Below are 26,028 nucleotides of genomic sequence, written 5' to 3'. Positions count from 1 at the left end.
TGCACAGATCTGCCAAAATGTAAATTCAGTGGCGCTGTGGGTTAAACCACAGAGCCGAGGGCTTGCCAATCGGAAGGTTGGCAGTTCAAAACCCCGCAATGGGGTGAGCTCCCGTTGCTCGGTCCCTGCTCCTGCCCACCGAGCAGTTCAAAAGCATGCAATGCAAGTAGATAAATAGGTACGGCTTCGGCGGGAAGGTAAACGGTGTTTCCGTGTGCTGCTCTGGTTCGCCAGAAGTGGCTTAGTCATGCTGGCCACATGACTCGGAAGCTGTACACCGGCTCCCTCGGCCAATAAAGCGAGATGAGCGCCGCAACCCCAGAGTCGGTCATGACTGGACCTAATGGTCAGGGGTCCCTTTACTCACATAGTATGAACTCTTGATGAAAGATGAGGTGGCTTTTCTAAAAAGTCAGTATTTTAAAATGTTTCCGCAAATAAAAAGGTTTTATATAAATGGCCTCGGCCCAGTATACCTGAAGGAGTGTCTCCACCCCCATCATTCTGCCCGGACACTGAGGTCCAGCTCTGAGGGCCTTCTGGTGGTTCCCTCACTGCAAGAAGCGAAGTTACAGGGAACCAGGCAGAGGGCATTCTCGGTAATGGTGCCTGCCCTGTGGAACGCCCTCCCATCAGATGTCAAGGAAATAAACAACTATCTGACTTTTAGAAGGCATCTGAAGGCAGCCCTGTTTAGGGATGTTTTTCATGTTTTATTGTATTTTTAATGTTCTGTTAGAAGCCACAAGAGTGGCTGGGGAGGCCTGGCCAGATGGGCAGGGTATAAGTAATAAATGATGGTCGTGATTATGATGATTATTTTAACCCAGCACTGAAAGGCATATAATTTCACTGCCAGGCAAAAGATGTATATGATCTGAAGAGAAACCAGAGTATATACAGAGAAGACTCTCCTCAGAGAATGGGTAAGGGCCATAGTTCAGTGGTAGAGCATCTACTCAGCATGCAGAAGGTCCCAGTGTGAAAGCCAGTGTGGTGTAGTGGTTAAGAGCAGTGGACTCGTAATCTGGTGAACCGGGTTCGATTCCCCACTCCTCCACATGCAGCTGCTGGGCGACCTTGGGCTAGTCACACTTCTCTGAAGTCTCTCAGCCCCACTCACCTCACAGAGTGTTTGTTGTAGGGGAGGAAGGGAAAGGAGGTTGTTAGCCGCTTTGAGACTCCTTAGGGTAGTGATAAAAGTGGGGTATCAAATCCAAAATCTTCTTCTTCTCCTCCCCCCCCCCCAGGTTCAATCCCTGGCATCTCCAGGTAGGGCTAGGTGAGTTCACTGCCTGAAACCCCTGGAGAGCTGCTGCCAGTCAGTGTGGACAATACAAAGTGAGAGGCACCAGTGGTCTGACTCAACTAGCTAGGGATGATGGGAGATGTAGTCCAACAACAGCTGGAGATCCAAGTTTGAGAAAAACAGCCTTAACTTGTAGAGCCAGAGTAGCGTTTCATCTGCATTGCCGATTCGGATATTGCTAGAATCTCCTTTCCGTCATGAAACCCAACAGATTGGCCCTGGGCAAGTCATTCCTCTCTGAGTCTAAGCTACCACACAGAGTTATTGCAGCAATAAAATGAGATAATCCCATGTACATTGCCTCAAGCTACTTGGAAGAAGAGCATGATACTGATGTGATTTTAAAAATAGTTTGGAAAAGACTAAACCAATGGCATTTAAACACACCTGCAACTGATGCGGCCATCTGCAATAACTGATTGCAAATATGTAAAAGAACACGGGTGTCCTTTTATACAGGGAATCTGGAAATTCAAATCATAAACATGCTGCAATCTAAATAAGAAAATTGTGACTAGAATTGAGCTTCATATAGTGCATTTACTTGCAACAGTCGTGCCCTCTCCTCCACTGATGTTTATAGTATGTGATATGTAAAACAATGGAAACAGGGGAAAAAATTAATGAACAACTGTAGCCCCAGCAAACCTTATCTGAGTCCTGCAGGAACCTCAGAACTGAATTAGATTTGTTATACCTGTACAACTAGAATGGAAGAACCCTGAAGTACAAAATAATCTGAGCAGTTAATGATCTTAAATTTAGTTTTCAAAATAGCTGTTTGAAATGAGTAGTTATTGAAATGTACTACTCTTTCATACTTGAAAAATCAACCTAGTTAAAAATACAGCTTTATAATTAACACTGAAAGAAATGGGATGAAGCCGTCACCTTTTCCTTAAATCGGTATTATAAGTCAGTCTGCGTCTATTTCTACACAATTTCTTAATAAAGAAGTTAACTATTAATATGCATTTGCATAATTCCTAACAAAACTCTGTTGCTCTTTTCTGACAGATTTGCTTGTTCTCTTAGGTTTGAAGATTATTTCTTAGCTAGTTTTATATTATTTTTAAAAACTTTCTTAATCACCTGAAGAGGCAGGATGGCTAAGCATACAATTTTAACAGCATAATTCTATGCAGTCTTACCCAGATGTAAGTATTATTGAGTTCAATAGGACTTACTCCTAGCTAAGTGTTTTTAGGATTGTAACCTAAATAAATATGAGTGCATTATGTCCCTTTCTGGACATTATGAATGTTAAATTGTTGAAAAACACATACAGTGGTGCCTCGCAAGACGAAATTAATTCGTTCTGCAAGTTTTTTCTTCTTGCGAGTTTAATCGTCTTGCGAAGCACGGTTTCCCATAGGAATGCATTGAAAATCAATTAATGCGTTCCTATGGAAACCGCCTTCAGACCAGGTCCGGGGACAGTCTGTCCCCCGACCTCTTCTGAAGGCTGGGGACAAGGGCTTTTCTTCCCACCCCCAGCATTTTAAAAAACCCCGGGACAGCGGAGGACTTCTCCGCTGTCCGGGGCGATCTTAAAATGCTGGCCGGCGGCATTTTAAGATCGCCCCGGGACAGCGGAGGACTTCTCCGCTGTCCGGGGCGATTTAAAAGCCCCTGGGAAGGCAGGCAGGGGGGGACAAAGACTTTTGCCCCCCGCCAGCCTTCAGAAGAGGTCCTGGACCTCTTCTGAAGGCGGGTGGGGGGCGAAGGTCTTTGCTCCCCCCCCCGCCTGCCTTCAAAAGCCCTCCGGGACAGGCAGGCAGGGGGGCGAAAGTCTTTGCTCCCCCCCCCCGCCTGCCTTCAAAAGCCCTCCGGGACAGCGGAGAAACGCGCTGCGTTTCTCCGCTCTCCCGGGAAGGCAGGCAGGGGGGAGCAAAGACTTTCGCCCCCCGCCCGCCTTCAGAAGAGCTCCAGGACCTCTTCTGAAGGCGGGCGGGGGGCGAAAGTCTTTGCTCCCCCGGCCTGCCTTCAAAAGCCCTCCGGGACAGCGGAAAAACGCGCCGCCCGGGGCGATTTTAAACCCGCTGTCCCGGGTTTTTTTAAATGCTGCCGGGCGTCAGCGCTGCCGCCCGGCAGCATTTTAAAATCGCCCCGGACAGCGGAGAAGTCCCCCGCTGTCCCGGGGTTTTTAAAAAACCTCTCCGCCCCCCCGCCAGGCTTCGGAAGGCTGCTCCGAAGCCTGGAGGCGGGAGGAGGTCTCCGCCCCCCCGCCAGGCTTCGGAGCAGCCTTCCGAAGCCTGGCGGCGGGAGGAGGTCCGAGGACAGTGGGGAAGACGCGCTGAGCTTCCCCGCTGTCCCGGAGATTTCCCTATGGGCTATAGTCTTGCGAAGGAAGCCCATAGGGAAATTCGTTTTGCGAAGCGCCTCCAAAACGGAAAACCCTTTCGTCTAGCGGGTTTTCCGTCTTGCGAGGCGTTCGTCTTGTGGGGCACCACTGTAAAACCCAAGTTGTTAAAAAATGATTTAATTGCAAATTTGTAGCAGACTTATTTTTTTGGGAGAGCAGCATGCTTGGCCCATCCTTTTATTTTGAATATTATGAGATACGGTACATTTTCCTATAAAAGGGATAGGTGGAATCATTTTGTGGGAACTGGTTGAAAGTCAGACATGTTTTACTTCTATGTACTGTACTATTTTTGATAGGAAAATCAAAACAGGATAAAATTTGTTGCAGCCTTATCCATGCTTTAAATGAACACAGTCAACATAATTATTTGTTCTGCAGCCACATCATTACCTACTAGCTCAGGCCCCCTATTGGGTAGAATAAATAAATATGTTTTCAGAAAATTATACTTCCTAACACCAACTGCAGCTTCTAATTCCATTAACATTTAAAGTTCTCTTGACACATGCAAGTTTTCCATGTCCAGCTTTGGCATGTGAAAATCTCATGCAGTTAACCAATAGCAATACAGACACTTCCTCTTCTTTTTCCTTCTCATGTGTGACTTGACATCTGCTCAAAATACTCCATTTTAGCTCCATGCTTATGCCTCCATAACCTTGCATTTTCAATCTTTCACCAATAAACCATCATAACAAAATATCTCACTTAAAGTTAATTTGCATCTCTGGGATCATCATAGTAGCAATAGCACAGTTGGATTACAGATGAAGGCAGGTCGGTTCTATACCATGAAAACACCTGTAGTCAGATATACATAGGAAGTACCATTCCTCTGAAAGATAGGACAGGTCTTACAATCCTTCTTCATTTATTTGGCTCTGTTAAAGCAATGGCTCAGCATCTAACGCTGGTTGGCAGATTTGCAAATAGAATTTGTATCTCTAATAATACAAGAGAACAGAGAATAGAAACATCAGCAAAAAAAATCTGTGTGTGTGTGTGTGTGTGTGTGTGTGTGTGTGTGTGTGTTCATGTTGCACAACTTCCCAAAACCTGTCCTGGATCTGGCGCTATGAATCTCAGTGAAAGGCAATGGGAATTGAAGTACACCCAGAGCAGGATGGAGGGGGAAGAGAAAAAACTTATCTGCTTCCAATCAGGAGCTGCTGTGAACAGAGTGAGAGAGAGATGCACTTTAAAGGCAAACTGTCAAGGTTAGTAGGCCTCAAAAGTATGACCTACTTTTTTTTAGCTGCTTGCCTGTGTGTATTTGCAGAGACCAGCGTTCTTTAGGCAAGCTCTGAAAAAAATACTTCAATAGAGGCCACTAAAATTTAATTAACCCGCCACCCTTGATGAGCTCTTCAGCTCCACATCTGCAACCTTACAGCACCAATCTATCACCATGAAACACTGTACTAAATTGCTTCACATGTGTCCTTCTCTAACACAAAGATCAAACCGGTACAAGATCTTGAAATAACAGAAATGGTGTGTCCCAGCTCACACCCCAAATAAGTAAAGAAAGGTGCTTAGTCAACCATTCATTTTTCAAGCTGCATGTGTTCTCATACAGGAGAGGGAAAAGCAGCCGGGCCTTTACTTTATTTTTTCACTGAACAGGTTTCAAAGAAAAAAAGCTATTTTGGCTTAAAAAGCAGACTGCCTCTCCGGCACTGGGAAATACTAGAACAAAGAGAGAAAGTTAAACCCTTAATACTGAGGTAAGCTTTTCCCTTATCTGTCTGTGAACATACCCGAACTTTAGATTCTGGCCTGGAAAAAAAGGTGTCCCCATTCTAAAAGTATAAAATACCCTATACAATGCACAGATGTATACTATTTTGAACCTGAAATGCAAAACACTGTGCAAAAGGCAAACCAAGGACAAGGACATGCCTGGAAGCTCGCAATCTAATTTAAACATAAAACATAAAGGGGAAAGATGGGGAAGGGAAGGAGATGGTAATGCAGTTAAGGAAAGGAAAACAAGGGTTTTTGTTTTTTAAAAAGCAGGTGGATCTTAAATAAGTCGGGAATAAGGAGGATATCCAACTATCTTGGGCACTGAGCCCCAAAAGAGTTGTGAAGTTAGTAAGGCCAGCGATGAAAGAAGAGATCATGAATTTCAAGAGGCGAGTTCTTGATGATCGAAGGGTGTGAGATGAGATGGAGAAAGGCAGAAGAGACAGAATGAACAGATTAGAAGGTTATAGTGATGGTGAAAAGAGAAGAGGCAGAGAGGTATTGATGATGGTGGAAAACACAGGGTTAGGAATACAGGAGAGGGGAGTGAAGAGAGAAATATATAACCTCCTTCCTGATCATGCCCAGTCTCATGTGGTCAGCAACCCAAGTCTTCCTCACCTAGATGTTCCAGGCCACGTTCTCCCAAACCTCTTGCCTGTTCCTTGCCTTCTGACACACTACCTCTTTAGGTATTAGTCAGCTCTCAGACCTAACTGTAGGAACAGTAGGCTCTCAGACCTCACTGTATGAAACAGATACAAGAAAAGAAAACCCACAGAACTGGCTAGTTACCAGTCTCAATCCACTGCCACCATGCAGGGCAGGCCCCTGGTAACTCTGGAACATTTCAGGGGAAATCACAGTGGTATTATAGGTGCCATATCTAATTTCACATATCCCTGCATGCTATAAATTTCCCGAAAAGTCCTGTTAGGTACAGGCTGCAAATGGAAACATTCCAGGCCAGTCAGCCCTGACCTTGCTGAGATGCCTTTACTCACCAGCTTTGTATTCTGTATCATCAGAGCCACAGAACCGAAGAGGTAAGACAAAGCAAAGCTTAACCCCTCATGGGTTGCCATTTCAGGGAGAAACATTTGTTCAGTTCATTTTTCAGAATTCATTTTTCACCCATCTCCAGAGTGATCCTATCTCTCACAACAATGCTACTTCTCACAACAACACTTAACATTGGCAGCAGTTAAGTGCTCATGCTCTTCACTCATCAATAGGCCTTTCTCAACTGTATCAGACACTGTGAGTATCATTAATCCTTTCTGTATATACAAGAAAAGAGTCAGGTGGGTTTTTAGCCAACCAGAAAGCTCAAGTCTATTGCACAAGCAAAATGTGGATTGCACGAGAGGGTTTTTCCTCTGCAGTGTACCCCATATGTGGAACGTCACCTGCTTTAAGCGGATATCTTTCTCCCTAGTTGTATTCCATTATTAGTTCTCTTGAAACAAGCTTTTAATTCAGTTCTTGCTAGAATTTAATTTATTATTATATTTCTTTATATCTCACCTCTTTCCCAGACTGGAACTCAAACCAGCAGCTTACACAAATTACAACACAGGTAAAATACAGAAAGCTAAAAACATACAAGATACTAGTTAAAAAGTAAAAAACAAAACTATAATAAAATTTAAACAATATAAAAATAAATCTATTGATATACAAATAATATTTTTGCCTCTAAGGGTTGTATCCAACATTAGGAGTTCCGCAACAGAATTTCCCCTCCCTCTCCTCCCCACCCCACTTGCTCCCAAACTCTGTTCTGTGGTTTTCGCCAATCGTCCAAGCAGATCTGAGTGGCACACGGGGAGAAAAGAGAGGAAATTCTGTTGTGGAAGTCAAAAAGAAAAACTAACAGAACAACCCTTCGTGTTTTTCCTTACTGATGCTGATCTTAGTTCGGTAATGGTGTTTTAACTACGGGACATTATTATTTTCATGCTTATTTTAATTTTTGTAAGCTGTAACTCTTTTTGGGAGGGGAAACAAAAAGCACATATTTTGGTGTAAGTAAATACAGTGGTACCTCGGGTTAAGTACTTAATTCGTTCTGGAGGTCCGTTCTTAACCTGAAGCTGTTCTTAACCTGAAGCACCACTCTAGCTAATGGGGCCTCCTGCTGCTGCCGCACTGCCGGAACACGATTTCCGTTCTCATACTGAAGCAAAGTTCTTAACCCGAGGTACTATTTCTGGGTTAGCGGAGCCTGAAGCGTATGTAACCTGAAGCATATGTAACCCAAGGTACCACTGTAAATAAATTGCCACCAACACTGACCATACAAGAGCAAACTCAAGAAGTATTCAGCTAGAAGCAGATTGCATTCCAGATAAGCCATCTTTGACTAGCATAAGGCATGTTAACATAATAGTTATATCTTGGTATTCTAAGTTAACAAAATGACTTATAAAAGTGTCTCATTAAAATAATCAAAACGTGGAGATAAACCACAATGGTAGCAAGGACATCCCAACAACAATTAAAATCTAAGAATACAGTGGTACCTCAGTTTGAGAACAGTCCAGTTTAAGAACAATTTGGTTTACGAACTCCGCAAAACCAGAAATAGTGTCCCAGTTTGAGAACTCTACCTTGGTCTAAGAATGGAATCCGAATGGTGGAAGGGCACCGGTGGCGGAAGGTCTCATTAGGGAAAGCGTGTCTTGGTTTAAGAACGGACTTCTGGAACAGATTAAGTTCATAAACCGAGGTACCACTGTATTATATTTTAATATGCAGCAAGGACACAGATAAAATCCCTGAAAAATAAAAACTTACTAACCCAAAGGACATTTTGGTGGTCTACAAACTAGCACGGCGAGGCACTTCCACTGACAAGGCCCTCTCAGCAGTCACTACTCACTTAAACTCTGACAATGCCAAGAGAAGTGAAAACACATGTGTGAACAAGCCATTAGATGGACACCAACCGACCAAGTCATTCACAAACTGCTCTACAAGAAGCCCGCCTGTTGATTCTTAGGCAGGTTCATTCACCTAAGAAACTCCATCAGTGGAAGCATGGCACAATGACTTCCACTTACCCAATGGAGATTTTTCTCCTCTCCTCACCCTGCAGCCCCAGAACTGGCTCAGTGGGGGGTCCAGGAAATTCCCTCAGAAAAGTGAGTGGAGAGAGGCTTGTTCTGTCTGGCAAGCTGAAATGCTTGTGCAGGCAGAATGTTCATAATAGCACAATGTTGAATTCCACCCTATGTCTTGTTGGTTTTATGATGGGTTGTTGGGTTTTTTCTTTCCCCCCTGTAATTTTAACTACTTCGCTGCATTCTTTCCCCTTCTTCTTAATGTAACCATTCTGAGAATTTGAATGAGAGGCAGTTTATGAAGGTTTAAAGTTGTACCATCAGGGACAATAAGAAACTTCAAGAGGGATTTTTTTGAAGCCAAACAGCACAGGGGCACTAAAGATTAACCAAGGGTTAAAAACCCTTTCCACACACTCCTCCAACCTCCCGATCCAGATTAGGAGACCCCCACCACCACCCTGCAGCTGTTTATTGTTAAGAACAAGGAGTGCCCAAGACCTAAGTTTGCTATTCAAACACACTACTGTGTAATGTGTAATTTGGCCCCGAAGTAGCTACCCATATTTGCTGTTTTATTCAGAAAAACTACACATGCGAAAGCAGACCAGAGCTTAATAAAGCATTCCACTTCTGATCCCTGCCCACACTAGCCCCAAATCTAGGGGACAAGCCTTATTATTATTATTATTATTATTATTATTATTATTATTATTATTATTGTCATACCTCCAGGTTAAATTGGAGACTTTTTCAGTCCCAGAAGAATAACCAGTTTTGCTGCCCTGAATGCTCTCCTTTCTCCCCTGCCCTCCTTCAAGCCCAAAACTCTCAAGTTAGTCAACAAGTGAAGAAAAACCAGTGGAACAAGAATGCCCCCTTTGCTCGCACTGGAGGAAGGAAAAGTGGGGGGAAAGAAAAAGCTTTGACAAGATGCTGATATTATGAAGGTGGAGTGTTGGGGGACACACAATGATTCCTCTGTCTAATATTACCTCATCTGCAGCACAAACCCTTGAAAATCACTTAAAACATTTCTCATGTCAAATCCAGAACATCCAGCTGAGCATTTCTTTCAGCCAGCCTCCCACCTAGACTTCCTGTATGGGAAACACACAGCATTAGAGGTCAGTTTTGGCTGCTGCATAGGTGAAAAAACAACCAGCGGCTGTTTCTCTCCCTGTAAGGTAGCAGCAGCCCTTCTGACTGCCTGTCCTTTCCCCTTCCAGGGATCATCGGTTCTTGCAGATCACAAAGGAGGAGCTACATCTCACAGTCCACCAACAATACCTACCCCTTAACAGCCTCACTAGAAATTATTAGTAAGAGGAAGGAGGCAGTGTAAATGCCGAGGCTCCGATGGTATCTTGCATTATGTGGATACAATAAAAATAGACTTGCAAGGGAAAGCATAAATCTTGGCATCCCAGCTCCATGCAAGGAGAAAAACACCCAAGGCAGCAATGCAGACTCTCCAAGGCTAAAAAGAACTAGGCAGTGGTGCTATCGAGGCAGGACTGTAGGGCAGATATCAAGGGTCCTATTTAGGAGAATAAATTGGGGTGGCAGGGCAAATGCAGCCATCCTGGCTTATCACGTTTAGAAGCAAGCGGGGCAATATACGTTACCATCTACAGAGGGGTTCCTCCCTAAGCCCATCAAGTTGCCTAACTACATCACTGGAATAAGACAAAACGTGTGTTTGTGTGAACAGGGTGCAAGAGCAGTCCTTTAGAATTCAGTTGCAACAGCCAGGCCTACATGCTGGCACGGTTTCTAATGATGGGGTTTTACTGCGGCTTTACAGTGAATCAGTCCAATTGTATGTCTAGCACGGTATCTGTCTACCTGGTCCCTTTCTGTAAGTAGTTTCCCCCATAATTCCTGCCCAAATTATTTTTAAGTGGAAGCTCCAAAAACATGTGCTCTGTCACTGAATTATGGGTACCCCTGCACACTCCTGGTCACTATTTCCTGTATCTGTGTCAATCAGTTTCTGCCAAAAAAAACCCCTGCATTTTCTAAATCCTGGATACAGAAGTGGGCAAAATAACATTATGCAAACTAGGCATCTCGACCGGGCTTTAGACCGTTTGAGGTGCATATTTTTAGGACCAATAATAATAATAATAATAATTTATTCCCCAGCCACTCTGGGCAGCTTCCAAGAAAATATTAAAATACAATAGTCTGTTAAACATTAAAAGCTTCCCTAAACAGGGCTGCCTTCAGATCTTATCTTATTTCTGTAACTGTAAGTTGTTTTAAGCTGTTGTTAAAGTTGTGTTGTAATGTCGCAACCCACCCTGGGACCTTAGGGTGAAGGGCAGGTGATAAATTAAAGAGTAGCAACAGCATAAATAATAACAATGTGCTGGATACAGAAAGTGAATGCTATGAGAATGAGAAAAGGGCATTTTAACATCCATTAAAAGAAGCAGCAAGTTGCATCAATTTGCACAATGCGTGAAAAAGGGCATGGCTGGGAGAAGGGGGGAGAAGGCTACCAGCAAAACAGCTGTTTCTTAAAGAACAAAGGAAAACAACATGACCAACTAGGAAGTGGCAATGTGTGTGCTGCTCTGGAGACAAGAACTGGGATACAATGTTAATTAGAATGATGGAAGAAACCTTAGCAATAGGATCGGCAGGTGAGAATTTCGTTTCTTTTTGTTCCTTACATCTGAAATATCAGAAAGGGATAGAGTTGTTGGCCAACATCACTTTTAAGACTTTGTTTCAGAACAGGCTCAGAAGGGAAGATTTATTCCTTTCTAACAAGCTCACTTTAAAAATCGCCATTTAAAACAGGGCAGGACACAAAACAGCACGGAGCAGATTGGTTTGTTCCATGCTTCCGTATATTAAAGCAAGCTCCTTCCCTTTATCACACAGGCCACAGCTAGGTTTGCCAGTGTGCACACACAGGAAATACAATGACGGCTGCTTCATCAATCTCTCAGGCATACTTGGTTGCTAAATGGCACCAGCATAGCAAAAGCAGAAGATCCAGACACACAGAGGAAGGAATGGTCTTTCAGTGGCACGAAGAATTTTTAGTTAATTTTTGGCTTTCAAAAGATTGATCAAATTTAAATAAATCCACATACTACCTACATATTAATGTATGTGCCATTTTTTGTGATAGGAACAGAGTGCAAGTTACTATCCATAACAAAAACAACACTTAGCATTTGAATAGTGCTTGTAAGTCTTCAAAGTGAATTTAGAATTGTAGAATTGGAAGGGACTGCCAAGGGTCATCTAGTCCAGCCCCCTACAATGCCCTCAGCTGTCATTATCTTGTTATAATCCTTACAAAAACACTGCAAGGCAGGTGTGGGGAAGCTTGGGCCTCCCAGATATTGCTGAACTACAACTCCCATCAGTCCCAGCAAGCATGGGCAGCGCCCAGGGAAGATGGGAGTTGTAGTTCAGCAACATTTGGAGAACCAAAGGGTCCCCACCGCTGCTGTAAGGTAAGGCAATGTTATTATTCTCGTTTTGCAGAAAGGAGGACTGAGGCTGAGAAGTAATTGCTTGTCTAAGGTCATCTAATGGGATTCCTGGCAGAGGCAAGATTTGAACTAGGGACTTTCTGATTCGTAACTCATTCTCTTAGCCACCACACCACAGTAAGGAATTTAGCAATGAACTGTAACTATGGGCTTGCATTTATATTTTAAAAATTGTTTATCTTATGATAGCCCTTCCTCAGATTTAAACTGCATGATAGTGGGATTAGATTTAAGCAAGCTATTCACATTAAGAGGTTTGGGGATTCTGCTGCCCACAGGAACTAAAGTTGTTAAGGAGGTTCCTTTCACCTTATGGCAAAAAGGACTCAACTTCCTCAAATCCAGTTGAATAAAGGACCCTAGGGAATGCTTCTCCTTCTCCCTCTCCCTCCCTTGCACACACACACAGACACACACACACACACACACAGAGAGAGAGAGAGAGAGAGAGAGAGAGAGAGAGATTGACAAAAGAAAGGGTTGCCAACCTGTTTTTCTTTCTTCTGTATTTTCATTATCATCAAATTTGGGGTGTATATTACTTCTGTAAAAACACAAGACAAAAAGGTCATGTTAACACTGAAAGCACACAAGAACTGCTTGTAAAGTATTTTTAATACAACACCCTCTCTAAAGAGCAGTGACACACTCAGATATAAGTCCTGCTCAAAAATACTCTGTATTACTCAAGAAGGAAGGGCCTTTTGGAGTCTAAACAGATAATCCTGTGGCACTGATTTACATGACTGGAAGCCATACAATAGATAGATAGATAGATAGATAGATAGATAGATAGATAGATAGATAGATGTTTTGAAACTTCCTCATTAAACCTATAACTCTACAGCGGGGATTGGGAATCTGCCATCCTCCAGATGTGGTTGGACTCCCACCAGCCCTGGTCAGCATTGCCTATGGTCAAGGAAGATGGTAGCTCCCCACCCCTTGAAGGCTTATCAGGGGTCTGTCCATCCCACTGATGTCAAACAGGGATTTCTCAGAATGTTAAGTAGAGGTCTTCCAAACCTTAGCCATTCAGATCCTTTGGGAACCTCAAACATTATGCACCTTAATGATACGTCTAAGGTTTATTTAATTCTACATTTAAAAATGTAATGGGGGGACAGTTAATGCATACAACATACAGATACGCTAAAGAGGGAGGGAGAGAGTTGGTTAGTGACCTGCTGAGTATAAACACTATTAGATGTTGTGCAATGTGTGCAATTGCTTTGGGATGCAAAGTAGTCAGATGGGTGGGGTACAAAACATTTATTATTATCAATCATCATCATCATCATCATCATCATCATCATCATCCTGGGGCTTTATAGAAACAAAATAAAGTACTCTACCAATTAAAAATATCCTTTCCCACTTGAAAATATGGCCCTATAAAAGTCCAGCAACAGTTGGAGACCACTTCCTGCTCTCCCATAGCTATGCAGATTGAGAAACATGCATTTACCTTCTCCAGGAGCAATACATTGCCTTCTTTGAGGAGGAGAGGGATGAAGGATCTTCTTTAGTTGGAAAGCGGGGAAAAGAAGAATGTGCACACTCTGGGGTCAGAGCCAGGCCATTCTCATTTCAGTATCCTGGAAGGGGAAGGGACATAACCAAAAGAGACACAGTCAGCCTAGCAGCACAATTAGGAAATAAATGTTATCCATTAAATATCAAAACAATACATGTGACAGAGTGGTGTAGTAGTTAAGGTTGAAATAAGACTGGCGAGAAACATGACAATCAGCCATATGCCAAGTTCAATTATGTGTATGCTGTGGGTGAAATTTAACATTGTGTAATTACAAATGTTCCATTTGTGCAAGCATTGCCGCTTGCCAGACAGAGTGATTCCCCTCTACCCTCCCTCTCCATGCTGTTTTGGGGGTTCTCCCAACTTTCCCAGAGCTCATTTCAAGGGATGCAGGGGGTTTTCACTGACAAGGTTGGTTTGGTGACTATAAACAAGTACAGTCAACTGGAAGCCCAACCTCTTTGAGATGCAAAAGAGGCCATGCACTAGATACTGCAAGCAACCCTCAAATAGCTCTACCCCTGCTTCAATTTGTGCTGCAGAGCAATAAATTCTAAATGCCATGCCCACCCACTCTGGTTTCAGCCCTGGAGTTGATCTCTCTGACACAGGGATTTACTTTGCCTTCTGAACTTTATGCCCTGGATGGGTCAAAACCAAATCCAAGCTCACTTCAGTTTCCCAAGTACTGAAATGGGTGGTGCAGTTCACAGTGCTGGCAAAAGAACAGGGCTCTTCATAAGAGTCTCCATCCTCAATCGTTCAATGGACTGAAGATCCTGTTTTGACAGAGAGCAACTCACAAATACATATTTAGAAACATTTGGCAGTATACACAGAACTCTATGCTTACACTGCTTGTCTCTTGTGCCCAGGCCCAACAACAATAATAGTTCCAAACTCTGAATATAAAAAATTGCTATGACACGAGGCATTTATGATCACTATTAAATCCAGGGGTATTTTTATTTTATTTTTTGTCCAGGGGGCTGGGAGCAGGAATGAATATACGCCCAATGCCTGAACCAAAAATCCCCCTATATCTCTAGTCAATAAAGTTGAGCCATCTGTAATTCAGATCACTGTCTGCTTGAGTTTATTAATCACATCTTACATTTAGCCACTGCTGGGTAGGTGGGTGGGTGGAATGCCACTGTGACTGGTACCGTGATAAGCTAACTTCATGGTGAGTTCCCCCAACTTTTTTCCAGAAAAAACAGCACTGATTACATCCCAATTTGTATCTTTTCTCTTGCCCCCTTTTCCCTCCTTTCCGCACCTCTTCCTGTTCGTATGTTTTAAAAAGAACAATCAATATACCGTAAGTATTAATAAACGAACAAACAAGCAGAAAAATAGAGCTACATGAGAAATGACCTATACACTGATAACTGTTGGGCATTGCTTGGGTCACACTGCGACCCAGTGTGGTGCAGTGGTTAGAGTGATGGACTAAGAGCTGGGAGATCAGGGTTCAAATCCCCACTCATCAGTGAAGTTCACTCTGTGGCCCTGGGCAGAGTCACCGCCTCTTAGCTTGACAGGGATAACATGAGAATAAAATGGGGAAGAGGAGAAGTACCGTATTTTTTGCACCATAACACTCACTTTTTTCCTCCTAGAAAGTAAGGGGAAATGTCTGTGCGTGTTATGGAGGGAATGCCTATGGGTGGCATGCCTACAGATTTTCCTCCTCTAAAAACTACGTGCGTGTTATGGTCGGGTGCGTGTTATAGAGCGAAAAATACGGTATATACTGAGCTCCTTGGAGGAAAGGTGAGATATACAGTGGTATACAGACAAATTGCGTGAAAAGGACAATAGTGATTTTGGAAAAGAATGGGAACCCTTTACAACATACTTGCAGAAACAACAACAAAAATGGACTCGTTGGCAGGATTTAAATAAACATTTACAACTTTATTTACAGAGAACAAGAAATATAATTAGTGATAACAGATCATTTTGTATAAAGAGCAGAATGTAACATTTGATGTAACAAACCAGAAATGGAAGTTGGGGGAAGTCAACAGGGAGGGGGGAAAGCAGAAAATGGATGTTAAATGATGATATTGAATAATTGCTATGAGAAAAGAAAATCAGTTAAAATTCTCTCTCTCTCTCTCTCTCTCTCTCTCTCTCTCTCTCTCTCTCTCTCACACACACACACACACACACACACACACACACATATATATAACACACACACACATACATACAGTGGTACCTCTGGTTACGAACTTAATTCGTTCCAGAGGTCCGTTCTTAACCTGAAACCGTTCTTAAGCAGAGGTACCACTTTAGCTAATGGGGCCTCCCGCTGCCTCTGTGCCACAGGCATGTGATTTCTGTTCTCATCCTGAGGTAAAGTACCCGAGGTACTACTGAGGTAAAGTACCTGAGGTACTACTTCCAGGTTAGCAGAGTCTGTAACCTGAGGTGTTTGTAACCTGAGGTACCACAGTAAATATATTCAGTAACTAAATGAAATAAACTGGCTGCTATAAAGCTAGAGTTGCTGGTTGATTGCTAGGGCAGAGGGATGAACAGACCAAAAAGTCTAAGGCCACCAGATTATTTGTTAATTTCTTTTATTGTGGATAAATATATCCAACACAAATCTCTTTTTTCCTAAAAATTAAATCTCAATTTGGAGATCATTACAGCTTCTGGAAGAACAATATCGATGCCCTTCTGAATAACCCTGCTTAAACCACGCTCAGCATTTTTTGCTCAGGCGGAGAAACTGGGCTGATGCTGCTCCCATAAGCAACGGAGATCTCTTTTGTGTCTCTTTTGCTTTCCTACTCCAAAGTGGTTACAGCCGCACAGTAGCTCCCCAGCTAGGAGGCGAAAGCCATGTGACAAAGAACACGGCAAGCAGCACAGCAGCAGGAAGAAGCCAGAGAACAAGGAGCAGGCTAGTTGAGCACAGCATGCTGGGAATTTTCTGCAGGTCAAATTTCCACCATGCATGCATAATATGGGCTTCATTACTGCCATCTTAATTGGGTGGAGTGGGAAGGGGGGAATCAGTTATGGAAATAATGCCTCAGCAAAGCCAGAGAAAGGTGGGGTCAGGGAACCCAGAAAGGCATGTCTGGAGCAAGGAGAGGATTGTCTCAGCTTCCTGGAAGCATTAGGCAGCCTCTCCATCTTTTTCTTTTTCTAAATCAAGCTTCCACAAGGCTGCAAAGCTACCCAGTCTCCACAGGATGGCACCAGCCCAGAAACGCTGAACGACCCAGCAAAGTTGATTTACTTTACCTCTTATTTTAAAGCCCAAGAGCCTCAAATTTGCTGCATCCATTAGGTACAAAGATTTTAACCAAGAGATGATTTGCAAACCAGCTCAAGTACACCCTTCATAAGCATCAAGAGTAAAAGAACCTGCCTCAGCTGTGCAAATTTAACATATCATCAAGTGCAGATGATGATCTCTCAACTACCAACAAGCACGCAGCGCCAAAAGGATAAGAATCCCATTACAAAATATTTTATCTGTAAGTCGCCAAACAATGGTGGGTGATATCCAATATTGATTAGAGTAAAACCACTTAAGTGCATTAATTTCAATGGACCTTACTCTAAGTATGTCTAACATAAAATATTACCCAGTGTCATAATAAAATAAAATAAAAACAGCATAAAAATTCCAGCAGTAGAAACAGCACACAGCATCACTAAAAACATATAACAGATCTAAAAATCAGTGGATTGCAAATGTATTCACCTGCCACTGAAAAGACCACAAGGAAGGTGCCAGGCAATCTTCTCTGGGGGTGGCATTCTATAACCAAGTGCCAATACAAAGAAGGCCCTTTACCTGGTAGCTAACCACATAACTTCTCTTGGTGGGGGCACCTTCAGCAGAGCCTCTCAATATTCAATTTAGTACAGGAGGAGGAGATCCATCAGGTAAAATTGTCTCAAGCTTTTTAGGCTTTAAACGACAAGATCTGCACATTGACTTAGGCTAGGAAGTGAATTGGAAGCCACTGCAGATGATTAGCGTGATAAGTTCTAAGAAGCCAAAATGGGGAAGGGTCAAGGGGGCAGGTGGCCAGATACAATTTTTCAAGCAGCTGGTCACATCCTCAGGCCACAATAATTGAAAGTGATCCAGTACAAATGAAATGGACAGTGCACTGGACACCACCACTGTCCAAATCTGAACACTTTTGTCTCTAAAGTGCCTTGTAAAGTTGTTACAGCAGGTCTCCAGAGATGTCAGAGCAATGCTCTCTTGAATGATGAAACCTCATTCATCTGCCAGACTGATGTGACGGTGGCAGAGAAGCAAGCTTTCTTCACTACCACATGGTAGTCCTGATGGTGCAACCACGTCTATACTGAGATGTATGTCACCTGAGCTCTAGATGCTGACTCTCTTGTTTCGTCACATGCTGGTCACTAGAGTACCATGTTAACATACACACTCCACAGAGATAGGAGCAATTGTGTCAACCGCTCTGCGCATCTCACCATTCCACAAGTGAGACTTGAGCTTTAGCCATGTCAGCTAGAAAATCCCTCCCAGCATTCAGGAAGCCATCAGATTCCATTAAGTCTCAGAGGGCAGACCATATCAATAGGTAACTCCACTCTTGCAGAATAGAGTAGCTGCATCCAAACCACGTGTTAGTCATTTTAAAAGTATTATTTGTACATTTATGCAATGTAAAGTTAATTTATCACCTTAACTAAAACCACACAAACATGTAAGATTTCTCAGATGCCTACCCATCAGTACTGTGCACAGCTGCCTTCTGCTGTAAACTAGCAGAACTGAGCACAGTGCTGGAGAAAAAGGAATATATTTGCAAAAATCATGGCACACCACTTGAGCAATGCTTCATTTGTTATGCAGCTTTACTTGCCACAATATCTTCTTACTGTCCAGGAGCTTAAGTCCCAGTTGTATATCTCCTTTCTTATTATTATTCTTCATCTATCATCAGTACTATTTTTTCCTGCATGTTTCTTCCTAACTCATCTTGCTTTACAACCTATTCATTTGTGCCTCCATGTTGTTGCTTTGATGGGGATAAAGGCTACATTCCTACAAAGCAGGTTTTTCTTTGTGCCCCAAACCCTTTTTTGACCTCCAATAACCAATGGTGTACTTTCACAGTGGCACTTTGGCAGGCCATCTCATGAGGGACATGAATTTTCCCATCACCACTAAGCATGTGCCTCTCCTCTATCCCTAAAAAAGCTGCCAGATTTTGTTCCTTTACTGCACTATTCCTGTGTGCAAAACCTCCCAGCATCCCAATTTAAGATCCACCTGTACACTTTGACAAGCAGATATGCCAACATCCCCGCTTCTGCATTAAATATCCAGAGATTAAAATCTCTGTTTAATCTCAAACGAGGCTGCCTTATTTTCTAATGGAGCTGCAGTTTTCTCATGAAGATAAGAATTTTTTTGCTGGTGTACCACGTAAGTGTTTCGACTGTTTAATTTGAGCTTCATTGCCAATTATTAGAAATGGACAGGTTTTATGCTTCATTCCATGATGGTTTTTATGTTAACTCAGAATACTATTGATATTCCTTATCAAGATGCAAAATCATCCCATAAACAGAAGCAGGAGCACCAAGCTACATTCAACCCAGCCAGAAATAAACATTTCCTAACAGGTGAGACTATCAGACTGGGCAACTGAATCATCACTGAGGCTGTTCTAAGTAGCCGACTCTCTGCTAGTACCATTGCTGGGATTGAAGCATCTGCCTATTACCCTGCTCTCTTTGATTTATTTTCATTTTCCCAAGTGTGACACATTCCTCCAACGAGGCTGAAACAAAATCAAGTTCCAATTATGCATCCTTTCCGTCTGGGTTCTCCTGGGAATTTTCAGAGACACATAGCACATACAGGAGAAAAGCTGTTACCGAATCCATAAAATCCACTTCAATCTACTTTAGAACAGATATCCATGGTAGCCTCAAGCTACACAGCTGACAGAGTAAGAAATGCAAGGACCACAAATGCTCCGCTGTATAGCCACAGCCAAGTTTTGCTGGACTGTCGGCAGCAGATTTCAATCAGAAGTTGACAAATATCTCTTACCCATCATGTACTTTTCAGCTATGAAAAGTGACTCATTCAGACCCACGAGGCCAGATTTGCAAAAACAAACAAGCAAAAAGATGCATAAACAACTTCTGCATTGCAGTTGAAATCACAATTGTGCTAGCAGTACTACAGTACTAATCTTGGTACTAGCAGCTTGTCTGTATGCCATTATGTATTCACATCACAGCAACAATCTGTTAATTTGTCCACCGCAGATTTCTAAAAGTAAAGCTAGACCTTTAAGGTGCAAGATAACCTCAGGGACTCTGGGGCTTGAAGCAGAAGCCTGAAGGCCTTAGGCTGGACCCAGCCTGAAACGCTACTATGAGCTGTGTGTGCTAAAGCCTCAGAGCCTTCTTCAGATACACATGTAGTGTCAGCCACCTGGTAGCATAAAACCCCTGGACTGCTGGCCTTCTGCCTTTCTCTCGTCAACAAAGCTGTACTGCCTTGCTTACTGGTACTTCATGACCAAGATACCTACTCAAACCAGATTATGCTATGGCAACCCACACCCCTGAATGGGCTCCAACTGGATCCACTATACAATCATGCAAATTTGTTAATAAAATCTGGAACTTAGTGGTGATCCCTCCTAGTATGTGCCTGCAATAGTCCTCAGTGTACAAACTGGGTAACCTGGTAGACGAAGCTCAAGTTTGCAGGGAAGGTTATCCTGAGTAAAAAGGAAGGCCAAGCTCACGGAACTATGATGCAGGAGAGGACACTAGAAGAAAGCACATTCAGGTGAAGGATCCATAACTAGTCAACACACTCTGCTGAGTCACATGGTAGAGAGGGGCATGTCTGCAACACGGAGCAGGGAGTGCATATCGTTCTTCTAAAAGGCAAACAGTTATTTCTAGCTTGAGGCAAGCTACTCTTGTGAAGAAAACTGTTCTTCCCAGCTACAAAAAAAAAAAACCCCATGTTGTTACTGCAGAGTTACTCACCAGAGTGGGCGAGTGGGTAGAGAAGGCTGGTTTAAAAACTTTCCACAAGATACTTGCTACAGTGGTGCCTCGCAAGACGAAATTAATTCGTTCCGCAAGTCTCTTCGTCTTGCGGTTTTTTCGTCTTGCGATGCACGGTTTCCCATAGGAATGCATTGAAAATCAATTAATGCGTTCCTAGGGAAACCGCCTTCAGACCAGGTCCGGGGACAGACTGTCCCCGGACCTCTTCTGAAGGCTGGGGGGGGGACAAGGGCTTTTCTTCCCACCCCCAGCATTTTAAAATGGTTTTTAACCATTTTAAAAAACCAATTATATCCGGGGGCAGACCTCTTTTGAAGCAAGGGGCGGTGGGGAGAAGCGATCTCCCCGCCGCCCCTTGCTTCAAAAGAGAAGACCCGCTGTCCCCGGGGCAAGCTTCGTTTTGTGAAGCAAGCCCATAGGGAAATTCGTCTTGCGAGGCAACTCGAAAACCAAAAAAACCTTTCGTTTTGCGAGTTTTTCGTCTCGCGAGGCGTTCGTCTTGCGGGGTACCACTGTACTTGCTGAATCTAGGCACAGCCCTCAGCTCCCAAGAGCAGATTCAAAAAACTATCTCCCTGCCTGTTTTCTCAACATCACGTGGTTTGAGCAGTCACCTGATGATGAGACATATGGAACTTGTTCTAATGGTAAGGCTCATAAGGTAGAATTCAATATCGCACACTTCCAATCATTCCATCAGTACAGGCATTGGAGCCTTCCAGTACAGGCATTGGAATGGTCTTTTCTCCTCTCACTGAATACTGTTCTGGGGGTTCTCCTGACTCCCACCCACCCTTGGAGGGTGAAAGAGGAAGAGAGAAGGAAATCCCTGTTGTACAAGCAGAAATCATTGCACAGGGCTTCTGCTGAAAGGAGTGATTAGGTGAATCCCACCCATGGTTTAGTGGTTCAGAGTGCTGGACTAGGCTCTGAGAGACTCATGTTCAAATTCCCATTCAGCCATGAATCTTACTCAATGACCTTGGGCCAGCCATTTGCTGCAAATATAAAATGGCGATGGGCGAACCATATGTGCTGCCTTGAGCTCCCTTGGGTAAAGATGGGATACAAATGATGTGGTGGCGATGTCGTCTGGCTGGCCCAAATTTATTTATTCTTCCTCATCACTTAGGGGGAGGGTTCCATGCAAATATTCACCAGGAGAAGGAGCATGTGAGAAAAAATAGTTGGGTGGAACTCAGCGTCGCATTAATACAATTGTTCCATCAGTGTAAGAATATCAGCTTGTCAGTTACAATCTTCCACCTCCTCGCCCCCCACACTGTTCTGGGGGCTCTCCAAAGTGGATTTATGGGAGGCCTTACAACATCTGACTGGGACGCGGGTGGCGCTGTGGGTAAAAGCCTCAGCGCCTAGGGCTTGCCAAACGAAAGGTCGGCGGTTCGAATCCCCGCGGCAGGGGTGCGCTCCCGTTGTTCGGTCCCAGCGCCTGCCAACCTAGCAGTTCGAAAGCACTCCCGGGTGCAAGTAGATAAATAGGGACCGCTTACTAGCGGGAAGGTAAACGGCATTTCCGTGTGCGGCTCTGGCTCGCCAGAGCAGCGATGTCACGCTGGCCACGTGACCCGGAAGTGTCTCCGGACAGCGCTGGCCCCCGGCCTATAGAGTGAGATGGGCGCACAACCCTAGAGTCTGTCAAGACTGGCCCGTACGGGCAGGGGTACCTTTACCTTTACCTTTTACAACATCTGACAAACACGTTCTTGACAGCAATAGTGCAAATACCAGCGGAAGAGGACAGCAGTTAATGGGCACAAGTAGATTCATGCCAGTTCTCTATCCCTTAACATTTCATGACGCAAAAGTGCAGATGGAAAGAGAGACAGGAAATGACATGGTCTCTACAGGGTGAAGCAACACCTGAAAGGCAACAGCTCCCAAGGCAGGCAACATACAAAAGCAAGAAAGGGCAACAGAGTGCAGAGAGCAAGCAGATTCCCTACAGAGGAACCGAAAGCATACTTCCAAAGCATGACTGGCTGGGTTTTTATTTATTTATTTTACTTAAATATTTTTAGCAAAGCCCTTAAAAAGCAGCTTACATAAAATAATCATACAATATCACCTTTCATTAAAAGCACCTGTTTGACACAGTACTTTAAACCAATATGTAGGCCAGCAATGTGCCGTTATAAATCAGCTAGAACAATTTCAAACAATTTCAGCAGCTCATAAAATCTTTATGAAAAAGCAGCTTGCAATAAGTGGGTATTTAAGATCTCTTTAAAATCCTGTACTGATGGGTCATACACACAGATGTGTTGGGAAGGAATTTCACGGAGGAGAGGCTGCCTCTGAAAGAGCTGTGCCTTTTATGCCCGCCAATCTAAATTTTACAAAGCGGGACGTTAAAGCTTTGTAACTGCATGGGTGGGTTCATATTGGTGAAGATAGTCAGTCAGATTAACTGGCCACAAACATTTTACGGCTTTAAAGATCAATACTAGCACTTTAAACTGGGCCCCGAAATCTACCAACTCCCCGTGGAACTGGTAAAATATAGGCATTAAATGTCCCGACCACCTTCCACGCCGCCCCAAAATCCAAGCAGACTCATTTTGCACCCAGTGAATATATGGCATCTATGCCAGTGCATCATGCTAAACAGGAAACATACGACTTGGGCATCTAACCGATGTATAAAAAATACACGGTCAATTATTGTCAAATAACTGGGAATTATATTTAATCTTTGTTTATAGTGTTTTCAAAACACTATACATATGGAACAACAACAGAAAATAACCGTACAGCTTGGTGCAAGCCCAGCTAAACAGAGAACCCATAAAGAAGAGAGCATCACTAGGATCAGCACTAGAAATACCATGGTAACAGGTTCTTCCATAATTAATTTTTTTGTGACCAGAAAGCACCACAGTTCCACCTTGTCAAGTCACAAACACTATTTAAGACATTAATTTATTAGAACTATAGCAAATTACACCAACTGCAAAACAAAACAAATTTCCCTAAGAATTTGACGTTTTCTATGGGAAATAATTTTCGAGAAATTTTACCTCTTCAATTTACACGTATTGGCACTGACCTCGAGAAAAGTTTAGTGCAGAAATACCGCAGATCAAAAAAGTGCATCTGGTAGCAAAGGTAATTATAAAAAAATATCCCTCAAGGCAGTCAGATTGCCACCAGATGTCAAGCTGTAATCTGGAACTCTGTATCAGAGAATTCCTACGGCAGAGGGATCCTCTGCAAAAAGCGCACCCTGTTGAACTTCATAAGGCTGAAGGCAGAGGTGCAAGGGGCCAGCCAAAGGAGGGAGGAAGAGGAGGAAGTATTTCTGGGGTTCTCGTGGCTGGCTAAAAATCATACCAGTACATACCTTATAAGCCCAGACACCTAAGAAGAGTCAGCAAATTGTTCATTTTGGTTTTGCAATTTTTAATGTTTAATTTATTGTTTAAGACTACTTTTGTTGCATTGAGGTTATGTATTTTTTTCATGTTGTAAGCCATCTTGAGCATGTTTTGAACTATGGAAAGGTGGCATACAAATAAAAGTTTGTTTGTTTGTTTGTTTGCATAAAAAATTGTGAAGCTGAGGCTCCAATACTTTGGCCACCTCATGAGAAGAGAAGACTCCCTTGAAAAGACCCTGATGTTGAGAAAGATGGAGGGGACAAGGAGAAGGGGACGACAGAGGACGAGATGGTTGGATAGTGTTCTCGAAGCTACCAGCATGAGTTTGACCAAACTGTGGAAGACAGGAGTGCCTGGCGTGCTCTGGTCCAATGGGGTCACGAAGAGTCAGACACAACTAAACGACTAAACAACAACAAATGCATAAAATACCTATTTTGTTCACCATCCTCTTTCATACAGCAGCCAACTAGAAATCTTTTGGAAGCTGATAAACAGGAACTGAGACCAAGACTGTTGTTGCTTTCCAACAGCTGATATTCAGAGGGATGTTGTGTTTGAACCTGGAAGTAGGTAGCACATAACCATCAGTATCCATTCATAATCTTAGCTTCCATGAATTTGTATTCAGAAATCTGTCAGAAAGCCTTCACTCATAAAGTATTTTGTTAATGCCACTCAAACCCCTTGTAGTATCTGTTATACAGAGCAGGAAGGAGCGCAGAGAGAAGAAACGCCATGGTGCATCTGCAGCAGCACAACCGGATGCCTTCATCTGCCCCAGCTGCAACAAAACATGTCTATCCCATACAGCAGGCGCTGAAATCTTCCAAGAGTTTGACTTCGCCCGCAAAAGCGCAACTCCTCCATTGTCTCCCAAGAAAGACGGATGCCAACAATAACAGAGCAACCAAGAGGATCCCCATAGGATCCCGAGCACATACAACAAAGCGAGGAAAATATGAACTCATCATCCCAATGGCATGACCTGGACAACTGATCAGGCTACCAAGGGAAGAGGCTCAGAACAACCACTATTTTCTCCATCTCTCCAGGAAGTTCAAGACAAGGTGCACGTGGGCAGCTAATTGCCATCACACCAGTCTAGCAGCTATCTGAAACTAAGAACGGCAATGATCTCTTGTCAATACTTACCTAAATTCTTGGTGAGAAAACAGATGTGCATCAGCTACACACAAAGTACGTATCTACGTTAAAGAAAGAAAAGTCCCCTTTCTGCACCAACTGTAATCTTTATCTAAATACAATGTTTTGTTTATCTTGCCTTCCCTGTGAGCCAGCCATTTGTTTGGACAATTTTCTGAGTGATGGAGTAACTTTCTGTATTTTTATCACATTTGTGAAATCAATCAACTGGTTTGAAAATACACAATTCTTTAGTTTTCACACTGTTGTTTTTGTTTATTTGTGCACTATGTGGCGTTTCTGCCATTTGTACAACTGCCATTTTGCAATGCATTTGGCTTAATGTAAAAAAAGGTAAAAAGGTAAAGGACCCCTGGACGGTTAAGTCCAGTCAAAGGTGACTATGGGGTTGCGGTACTCATCTTGCTTTCAAGCTGAGGGAGCCGACATTTGTCCACAGTCAGCTTTCCGGGTCATGTGGCCAGCATGACTAAACCACTTCTGGCACAACAGAACACTGTGACGAGTGTCAGAGTGCATGGAAACGCCGTTTACTTCCCGCCGCAGTGGTACCTATTTATCTACTTGCACTGGTGTGCTTTTGAACTGCTAGGTTGGCAGGAGCTGGGACAGAGCAACGGGAGCTCACCCTGTCACAGGGATTTGAACCACCGACCTTCTGACTGGCAAGCCCAAGAGGCTCAGTGGTTTAGATCACAGCGCCACCCGCATCCTTTGGCTCAACGTGCCCTGAATGGCACTGTATGGAAACCCCCTGAGTTTCCACACAATCTAATCTGTGCCTGCTGTGTTTTCCATCAACGCACCTGTACTGAGACACATTCGGCATTAAAAAATGGGCCAGCTACTGAA

The 26,028-nt window shown here is 43.4% G+C and overlaps 1 protein-coding gene across 8 annotated transcripts in view; it reads right to left on the bottom strand.

Moving 5' to 3' along the window:
• The window catches only part of CHD6 (chromodomain helicase DNA binding protein 6), a 108,800-nt gene that overhangs the window by 54,099 nt on the left and 28,673 nt on the right, over positions 1-26,028 (bottom strand). For 6 of the 8 annotated variants that reach the window (XM_077929179.1, XM_077929186.1, XM_077929183.1 and 3 more), the window contains exons 2-3: positions 13,478-13,607; positions 12,498-12,553 (exon numbers count right to left, since the gene is read on the bottom strand). In XM_077929179.1, coding sequence (XP_077785305.1) covers positions 12,498-12,530 — 33 coding nt within the window. In that variant the 5' untranslated portion in view covers positions 12,531-12,553; positions 13,478-13,607. Of the gene's footprint in view, positions 1-11,122; positions 11,175-12,497; positions 12,554-13,477; positions 13,608-24,441; positions 24,573-26,028 lie in introns of those variants that run through there. The other 2 variants (XM_077929185.1, XM_077929180.1) reach the window with 2 other exon arrangements.

The sequence above is a fragment of the Podarcis muralis genome, chromosome 5 (genome assembly GCF_964188315.1).
Source record: "Podarcis muralis chromosome 5, rPodMur119.hap1.1, whole genome shotgun sequence".
NCBI lineage: Eukaryota > Metazoa > Chordata > Lepidosauria > Squamata > Lacertidae > Podarcis > Podarcis muralis.
Note: the sequence above shows the minus strand (reverse complement) of the source record. Positions and strands in the feature narration are given on the sequence as shown.